General features: G+C 43.2%; 1 protein-coding gene across 1 annotated transcript in view; it reads left to right on the top strand.

The window, feature by feature from the left end:
* The window catches only part of LOC138799131 (ovostatin-like), a 35,995-nt gene extending 26,630 nt beyond the window's left edge, over window positions 1–9,365 (top strand). Inside the window, exons 25-37 of the mRNA XM_069979943.1 lie at window positions 741–917; window positions 1,685–1,766; window positions 2,402–2,561; window positions 2,758–2,832; window positions 3,749–3,911; window positions 4,211–4,431; window positions 4,651–4,866; window positions 5,174–5,298; window positions 6,671–6,761; window positions 7,110–7,172; window positions 7,540–7,642; window positions 7,905–7,962; window positions 9,234–9,365. Coding sequence (XP_069836044.1) covers window positions 741–917; window positions 1,685–1,766; window positions 2,402–2,561; window positions 2,758–2,832; window positions 3,749–3,911; window positions 4,211–4,431; window positions 4,651–4,866; window positions 5,174–5,298; window positions 6,671–6,761; window positions 7,110–7,172; window positions 7,540–7,642; window positions 7,905–7,951 — 1,523 coding nt within the window. The 3' untranslated portion in view covers window positions 7,952–7,962; window positions 9,234–9,365. The remainder of the gene's footprint in view (window positions 1–740; window positions 918–1,684; window positions 1,767–2,401; window positions 2,562–2,757; window positions 2,833–3,748; window positions 3,912–4,210; window positions 4,432–4,650; window positions 4,867–5,173; window positions 5,299–6,670; window positions 6,762–7,109; window positions 7,173–7,539; window positions 7,643–7,904; window positions 7,963–9,233) is intronic.
* Window positions 9,366–13,505: the final 4,140 nt, after the last annotated feature.

Raw genomic sequence — 13,505 nt, 5'->3', positions numbered from 1 at the left:
TTTCCCGAGAACAGCACCACCCTTGTCTACAGGCTGTGTCCTGTATTGCCGCTCTTCTCCAACCGTTTAGATGCTATAATACTAAGCACTTTAGAATTTATTAGTTCTTCATAAAGTGCAATAGTTAAAAGGACCTCCCCCTCTTAAGGTCTAATTGGATCACCCCTTCTATTAAGGCTAAAATGAGAACATCCCCTCTTAGATTATTATTGGACCACCCTTCTCAGAGTGTAATTGGACCACCCTTCTCAGAGTGTAATTGGACCACACCCTCTTAAGTTGTAATTGGACCACCATTCTCAGAGTGTAATTGGACCACCCCCTCTTAGAGTATAATTGATCCACCCCCTCTTAGACTCTAATTGGTCCACCCCTTCTTACATGAAAGCCCTCCCTAGCCCTGTACAGCCTCACATCATCTTTACAGCAGCCACTACTGGTGAAATGTGGAATTACATTCCTATAAATGTATAACCTGCTGTTCTACAATCTAATAAATGGGGTGACTCTTTTAGGACCACAGAAAGGAACAAAATGGATCAAAATTAAAGCAATGCTGATGAACACAAATATGTTTTATTGCTAAATATTGGCAGATTTAGATTACCATAGACATCACCACAGATCACCCAGCTGCCAAATATATTCACATTTCCCAATGCATTGGTAGAAAGAGAATCAAACCCAACCGATCTCACCCCCTCTATGTACTATTTTATTCCATTTTTCTATCTTTACAGGGGACATTTTGGGTCGTGCTTTGAAAAACCCGGAGTCTATGATCAAGGATCCCACAGGATGCGGTGAACAGAATCTCGCCACCTTGATGCCAATAGCTCTGGTCATGAACTACCTGAACATAACCGGACGCCTGACGGATGACATTAAATCTAGAGCCGTGCAGTTTATGGGGAATGGTAATCTATTTATGTGTGCTTTATGTGTACAGCTACAGTATATTCACATGGGGGGGGGGGGGGTATGAAGACCAGCATACTCATATGTTAGTCTTAAATTAGGTCCCGCCCCCTTTTCCCATCCAAATTCACTAAGAGGGGCATGCCTCTTAGTGAATCCGGATGGCCTAGCGCCCGAACCTGCGCCTGGCGTAACAAATCTACACCTGGTGTAGAGATAACACTGCCGGCTACTAGTTAAAGCGCTCAATCTTTGGCTGGTCTCCTTGAGATCAGCGATCTGTTTCTCTTATGGCTCTACTAGGCATTGCTCGCACCTAGCCAGAATCCTGCTCCCCACTGATGAGGGGCAACACCCCGGTTTTTACTTGATATGGTGGTTTTGGTGGTTTCCCTACAGGAGCCACCCCTTGGCTGGGTCCTTCCCGGAGGGATATCTGTCTAGTTCTTTGTTTTGAGACACTTAAATGAGGCTCCACGGGCTCTTATTTTGCATAGCCATAGTCATAACATAGCAGAGAAGAGTTGGTGCTGTCCACTGATAGACCTAAGAAGCATAGGAAAGAACATCCAGGTGTGTGTACTGCTGATGGAAAAAAGCCAGGCTTTGGTACCCTGAAATGGAGAGAATGAGAAATAGCTGTAGACTCTCAGGGTCTCAATAGCAGCAGTGAGAGCTCAGAAATCACCTTCTCAAGACTCTGAAGGGTTAATCCAACAAACCCCATATAGGTCCCCTTTAAATATTACCGCCTCCTTTATTGTAGGTTACAGAAGACAGCTACGCTACCGAAATTATGATGGAAGTTTCAGCGCTTTTTCATCAGGAGGATCAAGTGGAAGTTCATGGTAAGAACATAAAACGGGAGGGAGAATGTTAAAGAGAGGATGTACCATCAGATACGGGGAAGACAGTGCCGAGGTCCATTTTTTGAACCGCTGCCCGGTTCCTGTGTACAGCACCGTTTTATCAATGGGTACCAGGCCGGGGCTGAAGCACAGGATCACCCCAGTGGGAGGAATCCCCCGCCCCTCTCTGACGTGGCTCCATTGAGGTGAGGGAATTCCACGGTTCAAAAAACGGACCGCGGCACCCGCTTCCCCGTGGTGCCGCAGTTTAACTGTGGGTCATATTAAAGATGATGTACCTGATGGTACATCCTCTTTAAGCTTGGCAGAAGAATGTATAGTATATTCCTTTAGACTTCTTCAGTGGCCCAATTACATTTCTATATCTGCTACAATTGTCTCTCTTCTATGAACATAAATGTGATATCCAAACGGGACTTATGTCGGGCCTAGAGCCCTGTTTACCTACAAAAAAAATATCTTAGATGTATAAGATTGCTTAAACAACTAATATGTGTTTCACTTCACAATACAGTGTCTTCAGGGGAGCACAGGTTATAATGGCCTTTATGGATGGGGGTACACCTCTAAATCCAGTTCTCACTAGTCTGGTTGCTTTCGTTGTTTGTCTTCAGGTTGACTCTCCAGACAATGCGAACTTTTGAGCGCATTAAACCATTCACTATGGTAGAAGATAGAATACTGAACCAAGGCTTGGTATATCTAGAACGATTAAAGGACAAGACCACCGGGGCATTCAAACCACAAGGGACTCTGTTTAACAATGCACTGAAGGTAAGTTTTGGTGGGATGACATAGTTCTGTGTAATATATTTATGTGCTGATATAGGGGGGTAGGGGATATAGATGGATTGATAGATAATAGATAGATAAATAGATAGATAGATAGATAGATAGATAGATAGATAGATAGATAGATAGATAGATAGATTATTATACTGCCTATTTATCCTTTTGTATCATGTTTCAGGGCGGTGCTGAAGATGATGTCAGCTTTACTGCGGCGCTGGCGGCTTACCTGCTCGAGACCTCCTATGCAGCCACTGTAAGTCACTACATATATCCTGTTGGCTTGTACTTGAGTATACAATATATGGCCATGTTCACATGGCGTAAGACACCGGATGTTCAGTGACCTGGCCGGGTCACAAATAGGCCGGTGTCAGAGAAGATCATTCCGGACGGTACTGCAGTACCAGCGGGATGATCTTAATTTCTGAGGAATTGAGATTCGGGTCTATTAGTGTGCGCTCCCATCCCAATTTGCCGCTGCATACAATGGGGAGTGCGGCTGGAGCCGCACGCTCTATAGTGTGCACTGACATGTCATTTTATTCAATGAAAAGCAACCGCAGAAAATTGACATGTCAGTTTTTTGCGACGCCGTTAGGGATCCCGACCAGAGTGTATACTATTTTTGTGTTCCCAATTGGAACTTTTAAATGTTTTTAATCAGGTTTTGTGGTGTTCTATGTGATTTTCAATAAAATTTGTGATTTATAATACATGTGTGGAGTGCACTCTCAGTATGTGTCTAGCTTTTCTTTTTTTTTTTTAATGTATACTGTGTGTATACACTCTGGCTGGAATTCCATAGACGGCAGCACTACCTAAGTTCCATAGTAATCACGGCTGTTGTTGCAAAGTGGCAACAACGGCTGTGATTATTACAAAACTTACGTAGTGTAAACATTGAGATGTATCAAAGGGTGTAAAATTTAGACTGGTGCAAACTGCCCACATCAACCAATCACAGCTCAGCTTTCCTTTCAGCACTGCCTAAAGCTGAGCTGTGATTGGTTGCTGTGGGTAGTTTGCACCAGTCTAAATTTTACACCCTTTGATAAATCTCCCCCATAGTGTATAGCTGTATTATTATAGCACTATAATTTGTGTTACATAGTAGTAGAGTCATTTATATCATGATCCTGAACACAACTTCTTCTTTCTGTTCTCCTCAGCCCACATTGCTCCGTGAAGCCATGAGTTTTCTGGATGCCGCATCTCATAGAGACCAAAGCGTCTACAATATGGCTTTGCTGTTATACGTCTTCCGAGTTGCTGGAAATGTGGAGAGGAGTGAAGCCATGTTTGCCAAGCTGAAAGAGTTGCAGATTGAGGAAGGTAAGGATGCCGACCACCGACATGACTTGTAGATACTGCACAATCGTAGCGCAGGATTAGAAAAACATGGCTGCCTTCTTCCCAATATATCATCAAACCTATCCACACCTTGTCTATAGTACAATGGCATCACTTTTAATGGAGCTGATAGCCTATGGGCAGGTGTGACGCTGTTTGTAGGAGAATCAGCCAAGTTTTTTCCAATCCTGTAAATCTTGTTGCCCCGTTAAACAAGACAGATGGTTTATTTTCATGGTACTGAAGTTATATGATACAATGGTTCCTCTAATATCTTACAGAAGGCGGCATCCACTGGGAGCGACCCAACAAACCAAAGAAAGCAGAGTCCTACATATTCTCTCCCCCTGCACCATCTGCGGAGATAGAGATTACAGCCTATATATTACAGGCCTTAACCTCAGGACCATCTGCACCCCTGACGGACATCAGCTACTTGTCCCAGATTGCTCTCTGGTTATCTCGGCAGCAGAATGCCTATGGATCCTACAGTTCTACATCGGTAATACACTGGCATTAGCACTGATGATTGGGTCTTGTGATGTGGTGATATATAGGGTACATATGTAGGTTTGGTAGCAGCAGGTTCTAGCACCATGCCTTGTTCCATAGTTTACAATGAAAACTTTTTTTTATAGAGGCCAGAGCTCCATATACCATAGTTCTATTGGCTCTATCACTCTGGCGACCCTTGGTAACCTCTTGCCATTGTCTTCCTCAGGACACTGTGGTGGCTCTAGAGGCCTTGTGTAGTTACGGTGCCTTGGTCCACCAAAAAGACGCCAGTAATACCGTTGAAGTCAAATCCGGAGATGCAGTTGTCAAACTATTCACCCTCGACTCTGGAAACAGGGACATGCTGCAAACTCAAGCCCTGCCCAACGTACCAGGAGACTATAGCATTACCGTCAGTGGAAATGGCTGCGTCCTAGTGCAGGTAATGTTATGTATGGATCTTCATTGTAGACCACAGATAATAAATAAGAAAGGTCCCATTAAATGCTATAACTGTAATAAGACTGTCTTCTCGTAGAACAGGGATGGGGACTCTGAATCCTCCAGCTGTTACAAAACTACAATTCCCATCATGCCTGGATAGGACCGTAGCTGTGCAGTCAAGATGGAAACGGTAGTTTTGCAACAGCTGGAAGGCCAAACAATCCCAATCTCTGTATTAGAAAGAGCCAACACACTAATGTCACTAATGTCACTAATGTTCAGCCTCTGACCTTGTCTTCCCCCAGACCAGCGTATACTTCAATATTCCAGTCAATGAGGAAGACTCTGCTTTCCTTCTGACTGTTGATGTTCCCTCTGAAAGCTGTGTGGATGGCGTGGCCCGCACATTGCCTGTATCCATGAATGTCAGGTATGTAGCATCCTATTCTTTAAAGAGGAACTATCAGCAGGTTAGACTAATCTAACCTGCGGATATGTTCCTATTGAGCACGGGGCACTGAGAATGAAGATATGTCTCTTACCTTCATCCTCAGCACTGTTCCCTTGCAATTTGTAGTGGAATCCCCTTGTAATTATTATCAGTGAAGCGGGACAGTTGAAGTGGACTAGATCGGGTAGCCCCATCCCCATTACTCCAACTGGACACAGGACAACACTACAAACTGCACAGGAACGGAAGTTTACACAACGTACAACCACGGCCATTTGCTGATCACTTTAATTGCTATGGAATCCCAGCCGGAATGTATACACACTGTATACACTCCTTCAGGGATTCCATGCAGCCGCACAAAAAAAACGATGTATGCACAAGCCAAAAAGACAGAAATGGCTGCACATCGCACCCATGGCTGACACGAAAGCTTGTTCAGCTACATTTAAAACCAACATTAGAAGTTAGTATATAATTTGGCCAAACCATATTGCCTCATGTACCACGTGCAGGTCTTCTGATACACATGAGTCCCTAACCAAAAAACATCACTGTGCCGGTCAGCAACCACAATCCCCGCAAAACATGCTCAAGCAGAGAAGGGGGGCCACGGAATGTCCCTGCAACCCCATTGTCACAGGACCAGACCCAAAAGGGCACCCCTGAACCCCGCAGGCGCCACCGGCGGAAAAAGTGGACGCCAAGCAACACAAGTGTGAACAAGCTCTTACCTCTCTCCATTCCTCTGCAGGTAGAATGGGAGAATACTAGGAGATCCTCCCCTTATGTACACAGGTGCTTCCTGCTAATTTGGATCACATGGGTCTTACACAGAACGAGTGCTAGCCACATGTCAGTTTTGTGTGGTCGTAATTCATTGAATAGCCGCCGCACAAAACTGACAGAGCAGACAATGTAAAGTGAGGCTCCGGCCGCACTTTACATTGCTTGCTATGGGTAATTGTAACGCAGGCACACCTGAATGCACCCGCATTCCAAATAAAAAAAAAAAAACGAAGTTCAGAACGGATGCTGTCTATGAAGTTCATCCTGGCCGGTACTGCAGATTAACTTCACAGACAGAGTCCGTTCTGTGACACGCCCGTGTCACACAACGGCCTCTGTCATACAGCATGTGAACCCGGCCTTAATGGGGCTGAATGCATCTTCTCTAGGCCACAGTCTTCTGTTCAGTATCTTGCAGACCTTCCCTTTTCATACCGTATTTTACTTTTTTGGATTTTATATTGTATAATAGAAGAAAAGTCAAATGAACCATTTAATTTGTTCTGAAACGGTACTACTGCTCTGATCTACCTGACACATCTCTGGTTTCCTCTATCTGCAGTTATAATGGTCCCAGGAACGAGTCCAACATGGCTTTAATAGACCTGGCTCTGCCCTCTGGATACTCGATGGAATATCAGTCTCTAGTGGAGGTAAAGTCCCTACAATCTACTCCATACAGGCACAGATGTAGCAGAGCTGAACTTGGCATCTGCATTGATTCATCGTGACACCATGAAATTTTACTTAACGAAATAAAAGACAAACTCAGCTCTTCTACATCTGTAGATATACTGTTAGAAGCTTTGACTTAGTAACGGGGGCTGGAGACAAGACCGTACCAGTATATTGCATGTCATTACTAAAGGAGTCCAGCAGAGGTCTCCACTAACATCCACCTGACGCCAACAAGCAGATTGAATAGAATCTCACAGCCAGGAAGATTTATTATACTCACTATTCATTCTTATGGTTTATTATATCTATATATTTTGTTATAGCTGAGAAACAAAGTGCCCAAAGTGGAGCAGAAGAACAATCACATCATCATCTATTTCAACAGCGTGAGTTACCTTCCCTTTATAAACATATGTCTGAACCGTATCTTACTAACCTTGCTCTAATATAATTGTAATATTAGACCAAGTTGGTCTATATGCTAGGAATAAATGTGAGAGGATATTTTTTTTTCCCTAGAAACTGCGCCACCATAGCCCACAGGCTGTTTCTGGTATTGCACCATTCATGCATACGAGGCCAAGCTGCAATACCAGACATAGTCAATGGAGAAAGGTGGCACTGTTTCTTTATCCTTGTGCCTGGCTGCAGCAAGAAATGTCTTCTACTTTACTTGTCCGGGTCCTTACATTGAATCATTAAGCTGACTGTATACTGTACGCTGAGCTGACACTTTTGTCTTTATGGTTACAGGTCACCAAAAATATTACCTCCTTGGATTTTAAACTACATATGGGCCCAAGGGTGCAGAATTTACAATCAAAATACATTTTAGTCGGGGACTACTATGAGAAAGGTAAGAAACGCTCACAACCAGACCTCAGCTGCTGCAGAACAGCTTCATATAGAGCACCTCAGATGTATCCACTTTACCACATACTTAAATATGGCATAACATGATATTCTTATTGAAAAGGTATAAATACATTGACAACTGGGCGTCACCATTCCCCTTGTCAATGGGGCGTGTCCTTATACAGTCTGAAATATAAGGAGAGAAAAAAATCATAAAATTAGTCCATATTGCCACCTAACCTTTAATTTTTTCCCTTTTCCAGATGAAAACGGTATAGCGGTCCTCCAACACCCCTGCTCGAATCAGTGATCACTATGGAGGTGAGGTCATGTGATGAATATGTAGTAGGGGCCGATCAATGGGATAAAATTACAATGTTACCTTATATTGTTCTCGGACATCATCTGTTCCATCAATAGTCAAAGGGGTTTCCAGGATTAGTTTATGTTTTCTTTTCTCTTTTTAGAAACAGCGCCCCACCAAACCATGGGCTGCATGTGGTATTGCAGCATTCAGGTGGATGTGGCTGAGCCATTTGCTAATTCAGGACAACCCATTCTAATATATTATATTTTAATAGATGTTAAATATCCAGGGTTACCTGCTAGTGCATCAAGAATGAATATAAAGCTTCTTATATCTAGTAACTAGCCAACATTCAGGGATACACTGGCAGAACAGTGACCCAGCATTGGCTGCCAGCGTCAGGGCAGAGCCAGAATCTGCTTTCCCATAGCCCATAGACTGTTACCAAAGCGGTAGGTGCTCAGTGAGTGCTAATGATTAGTTGGTCAGGAGGCAGGATACTTATCCACCAGTCCAGTATTATATCCCTTACCTTATCCTGCTGTTCTCCACCTTAAGGGTGGGTTCATACTGAGGAATTCTCTCGGATAATATCCGCGGAATTCCGTCGGCTGTCCGCGCGCACGTCCGCGCGCCATTCCACCGGCTCCATAGACACCATTCTATGGGCCGGCGTATTCCGCTATTCGCCAAAAGAAGTGACATGTCCCATGGCGCGGACAGCCGATGGAATTCCGCAGATATTATCCGCGAGAATTCCTTAGTATGAACCCATCCTAAAGGGGTAGTTACGAAAAAAAAAAACATGTCAGGAACTGTCCAGAGCAGTAGCAGATCCCCATAGAAAACTTCTTCTGCTCTCCAGACTGGAAAGAATACACCACTTCCTGCAGGACATACAGCAGCTGATAGGTACTGGAAGGCTGGACTTTCCATTTATAGAAGTAAATTATAAATCTCTAGTACTTTAAGGCATATTTATTTTTTCTGAACTACCCTTTTAACCCCTCATTTGGTGCCCTTTTTTTCCAGCCACCCCCTTTAAGAGGGTTTCTAATGATAAAAACCTATTTTCACAGGTCAAAAGCTCGCAGTACTGTATATCCCAGCCATTTATATCATATCTTCAAAAAAATCTCCATTACTTATAATTCAGAAGTAACACAGCCCCCACCTAGATAAATGACATATTCAGCGCTGCTACATCTGATACATTGTCATCCAGAACCCTGTTCTGCATACTAGTGGGGTATCTATATTTATTTTTATTTCTTTTTGCCCACAGGAGTGTATGAAGCATCTTCTCTTCTAGAGTTTCGGGCCTCCATTACTCACCTACTAATGGCCGCCATCTCTTATAGCTATGTGTAGGATAACTGGACCCTATATATTTAATAAATAATTATTCAGTCTTCAATTGTGAGCTGTGTCTTTAAGTTTTGTACCCTGGGAACGCCACCTTCAATTTATTGAGTTTATCCGGCACTTTAGACCAGGTAAGGCCTTTGAAGCCAAACCAATAAGTTCAGATTTCGTGTCCAATCTCTGACCTTTGCCCTCCTCTCCGACCAAAATACAAAGGAATATATGAACATCCAGACAATAATCGGGATACCTAAAATAAACGGTACCAGTTATTATCAGCAGGCTAGATTCGCCTAACCTGCTCATAGTTCCCCTTTAACTTTTTATTATTTACTGCATTACATGGGCCCCATTCTGGGAGTATCCAGTCCATTGGTACAGTTATCCTGTGCAGTCCCTACAGTCTTGGAACTACACTTCTGCATTCCAAAGTACCCCATATCTGGTCAGGGTTGTTACTCAAGAGGCAATAGGTGAGCAGTATTGCAGCAGTCTTTTTTCTTCCATACTTAGTGTCACTGTCGTATTTTTTTATTTTAGTTTTGTTGCAGAAATCAATAGTCCAGGCAATTTCAAGAAACTTTGTAATTGGGTTTATTAGCCAAATATGCCATTATCTGCATTTAAAAGGCCTTTTCCCAGCGCCCCCCCCCCCCTCCTCTTTTCCATCCACTGCAAAAAATCAGGAAATTGTGACTTGTTGCATCAGACATACCCATTCTGTTCTAGGGAGAGGGGAGGGGGAAGGAGGGAGTTAGCCGACAGCAGAAAGCTGAGAACAAAGGGATTACAGGCATGGAGCTGGGTGATAGCTGTAATCAGAGGTCAGAGAGGTCAGTGCTGACTGTCAGAGGAGATTAAGGGCAATGGATTTGTAGATTAACTCTTTGTTGTCCTGTTTTGGTCTTTTATTTAGCTCTCTCCAGAGGAGAACAATGAAGACGGGGGGGGGGGGGGGGGGGGGGGGGGGGGGGGGGGGGGGGGGGGGGGGGGGGGGGGGAGCTTCAAACTGCTTTTTCATGGTAAAAATGCATTTTTCAGCTAATAAACCTAATTACAAAGTTTCTTAAAATCGCCTGTACTATTGATTTCTGCCAAAAAAAATTACGACAATGACACTTTAATGTAATACAGGAGGTGCCTGGGCCTTTTCTCCTGCACATTTCACTGTTTGAAAAAAAATATTTAAAAAATTATCAAAACACATCCTTTTTTAGCCTAAACAACTACGTGGTTGATGCGTTTTAATCATTTTTTTTAATAATGGAAGACAATGGAAAAACTGATGGATGCAAACTAATGGGACATTTATGATACTAGTATCTTTTATTAGACAGTGTGACTTCTATCGGGTGTCATCGAGTGTGACTGCTAAAGCTACAGTGGAGAACTGTGGTGAGAGAGTCTAGCAAAATCACAACCTTCAGAGAACATCTTCCCTTCGAAGGTCTCATCATCACTACTGTCACAAATCATATGACATTGGCAAAATGCCACAAGTGCCTCGGGCATAGATTGTCCTCTAAAGATCATGACGATGAGGAAGTGATTGAAGTGTAAGTGCTTACCCAGAGACAATATTAGAGATTGGGAACCTTTGCCAAAAGAACGAAGAGATCTTACATTATGCAACTCACAAACATATCGAAGAATGTCCCATATGGACTCATGATTTTTGGATATGGGATGACCACCCATTTGCCTAATATTATTCCAGCTCAGTCAGAAATCCAAAGTCTTTCTTTTAGAGATGAGCGAACCTGGAGCATGCTCGAGTCCATCCGAACCCGTACTTTCGGCATTTGATTAGCGGTGGCTGCTGAAGTTGGATAAAGCCCTAAGGCTATGTGGAAAACATGGATATAGTCATTGGCTGTATCCATGTTTTCCAGTCAACCTTAGATCTTTATCCAACTTCAGCAGCCCCCCCTAATCAAATGCTGATCGTTCGGGTTCTGATGGACTCGAACCCGAACCCGGTTCGCTCATCTCTACTTTCTATACAATAGTGTGGTGTCCCACCACAGGTGTTTTTCTCTCCCCTATGCAGCTTTTATTGGGTTAATGTTTTATGTGTGCCATGTATTTATTGCTGACCAATAGGAGGTGCTCTTTACTTCTAGCCTATCTCTTTTCTCCTTTCTCCTGCACACATTCATCCCCACCACTCACAGAGAGGCTCAATGTAGACCCCTGTAGGAGGAGTTTCACTGGTGGAGGAATTGCAGTTCAGTCTTATCCAGATTCTCAGAGAGGAAAGACACAAAAAACAATGTTCCTGCTATTGTCAAACCAGGGCCTGTCTAATGCCAGGACCCCTAGGGACAACGAGTGCAGTTTAGTCTAGACACAGTAGTGTATAGATGCAGCAAGAGACAACCAGTTCTTTCACAACTACTACTATATTTATTATGCAGTGTTAAGCACTTTAAAGAGAAAGGTTACCGAGGGACACCCTAACCCACGCCGAGAACATGTCTACACAGAGCAGGGCAGTATCCTGAAGCAAGAGGAACTAGCCTTGATAAGACAAAGCAGCCAATACCAAAGGCCTACATATCCTATTGCACAGTGCAGGTAAATGGGACAGCCCCGGACACTTAGCTACACCCAGATAACCACGACTGGGGCTTGTATTACCCTGACAGGATGGGTAACTTGCAACTGTAGGGCAAAAGGTGGTCAGACCAACGTCTAAACACACAAATACAAGTAAACACTTCACTACAAAGTATTTCTTCAGGTTCACAGAGTACACAGCTACATTGGGTTAGGGCTTCTCTGGTTAACTTCTCTCCTCTACTCTTCAAGCACCACTACAACTACCTCTCTTCTCTCTTGCTACTCTCATGCACCTTCTCAAGCACAACAAGGTCAAGCACTAAGAGTCTGTGTAAAGATTTATCTATTCAGTGAAAAGTGTGTTGTTATCCTGAAGAACTTGACACTAAAACTGTTCTATTTTTACTTCACTGGGACTCTGTCATTTTCTATAGGCACCAGCAACTATACATATGAACCGCACACCTTGGGTTATTTTTCCCCTTTGGGCCAGTTCACACTGAGCAAGATCGTCGGAATTACGTGGAGGAGATTTCCACCGTGGAATCCCACCGCGCTCTGTGTGCTGCTGTAATTGAATGGAGAGGCCCGCGCTCGTCCGCTGCCGCCGCTCTCCGCTCAAGGAACTAACATGTTTCTTCTTTGAGCAGATAGGAGAGGAAGCGGACGAGCGCGCGCTCTCCCATTCGCTCAAAGCAGGACACTGAGCGCGAGAGCGCCGCCGCGGAATTACGCCGTGTTTCCTCAGTGTGAACTGGCCCTTTCTGTGGGTGATGGTACCAATAGTCTGGGTGGTTCAGTTGACACTGAGGCCTACCGTGACAAGAGCCCAAGGGACCCGCAATGGATGTATATGGTCTGCTGCAGACCAGAATAATACAGCACCGATTTAATGGATCGGTGCTGTATTATGTATACGACACTGATCTATATGATAGATCAGTGTAATTTAATTAGAAGTCACCAGGGTTGACTTTTAATTAATGTTAATGTAGAAAAAAAAATGTAATAAAAAAAAATCCCCTCCCCGAATAAAAGTTAGAATCACCCTTTTCTCATTTTCTAAATAAAACTAAATAAATAAAATATTAAACGTATTTGGTATCGACGCATGCGTAATCGCCGGAACTAATAAATTATCACATTCCTAATCATGCACGGTAAACGGTGTAAGCACAAAAGAATTCCAAAGTTGGATGGGTGAACACTTCCGAAATGGAGCTTCAAGGTCACATCAGAGACCAAAGTGGAAGCAGAGCCGTTTGCAGGATTCTTTATTTGTATAAAGGCAAAATTTTGCATTTTTGGTTGCATCAAATCCAGAAAAATCGTCACAAAAAGCAATTTAAAAAAATATCATATCTGCAAGCAAGGTACCGATAGCAAAGACAGATCATGGCGCAAAAAAATGACACCTCACACAGCCCCATAGACCAAAAAATAAAAGCGTTATAAGCATGGGACATGAGCAATTTTAAGGAACATTTAATTTTTTTAAAGGTTTAAATTTTTTAAAAGCTGTCAAATGAAATAAAAGTTATACAAGTTCCATATCATTGTAATCGTACCGACTTGAGGAACGTAGATACCAAGTCATTTTTAATAATGCTTAATTTTTTTAACTTTTAAC

Source organism: Dendropsophus ebraccatus, chromosome 8 (genome assembly GCF_027789765.1).
Source record: "Dendropsophus ebraccatus isolate aDenEbr1 chromosome 8, aDenEbr1.pat, whole genome shotgun sequence".
NCBI lineage: Eukaryota > Metazoa > Chordata > Amphibia > Anura > Hylidae > Dendropsophus > Dendropsophus ebraccatus.
Note: the sequence above shows the minus strand (reverse complement) of the source record. Positions and strands in the feature narration are given on the sequence as shown.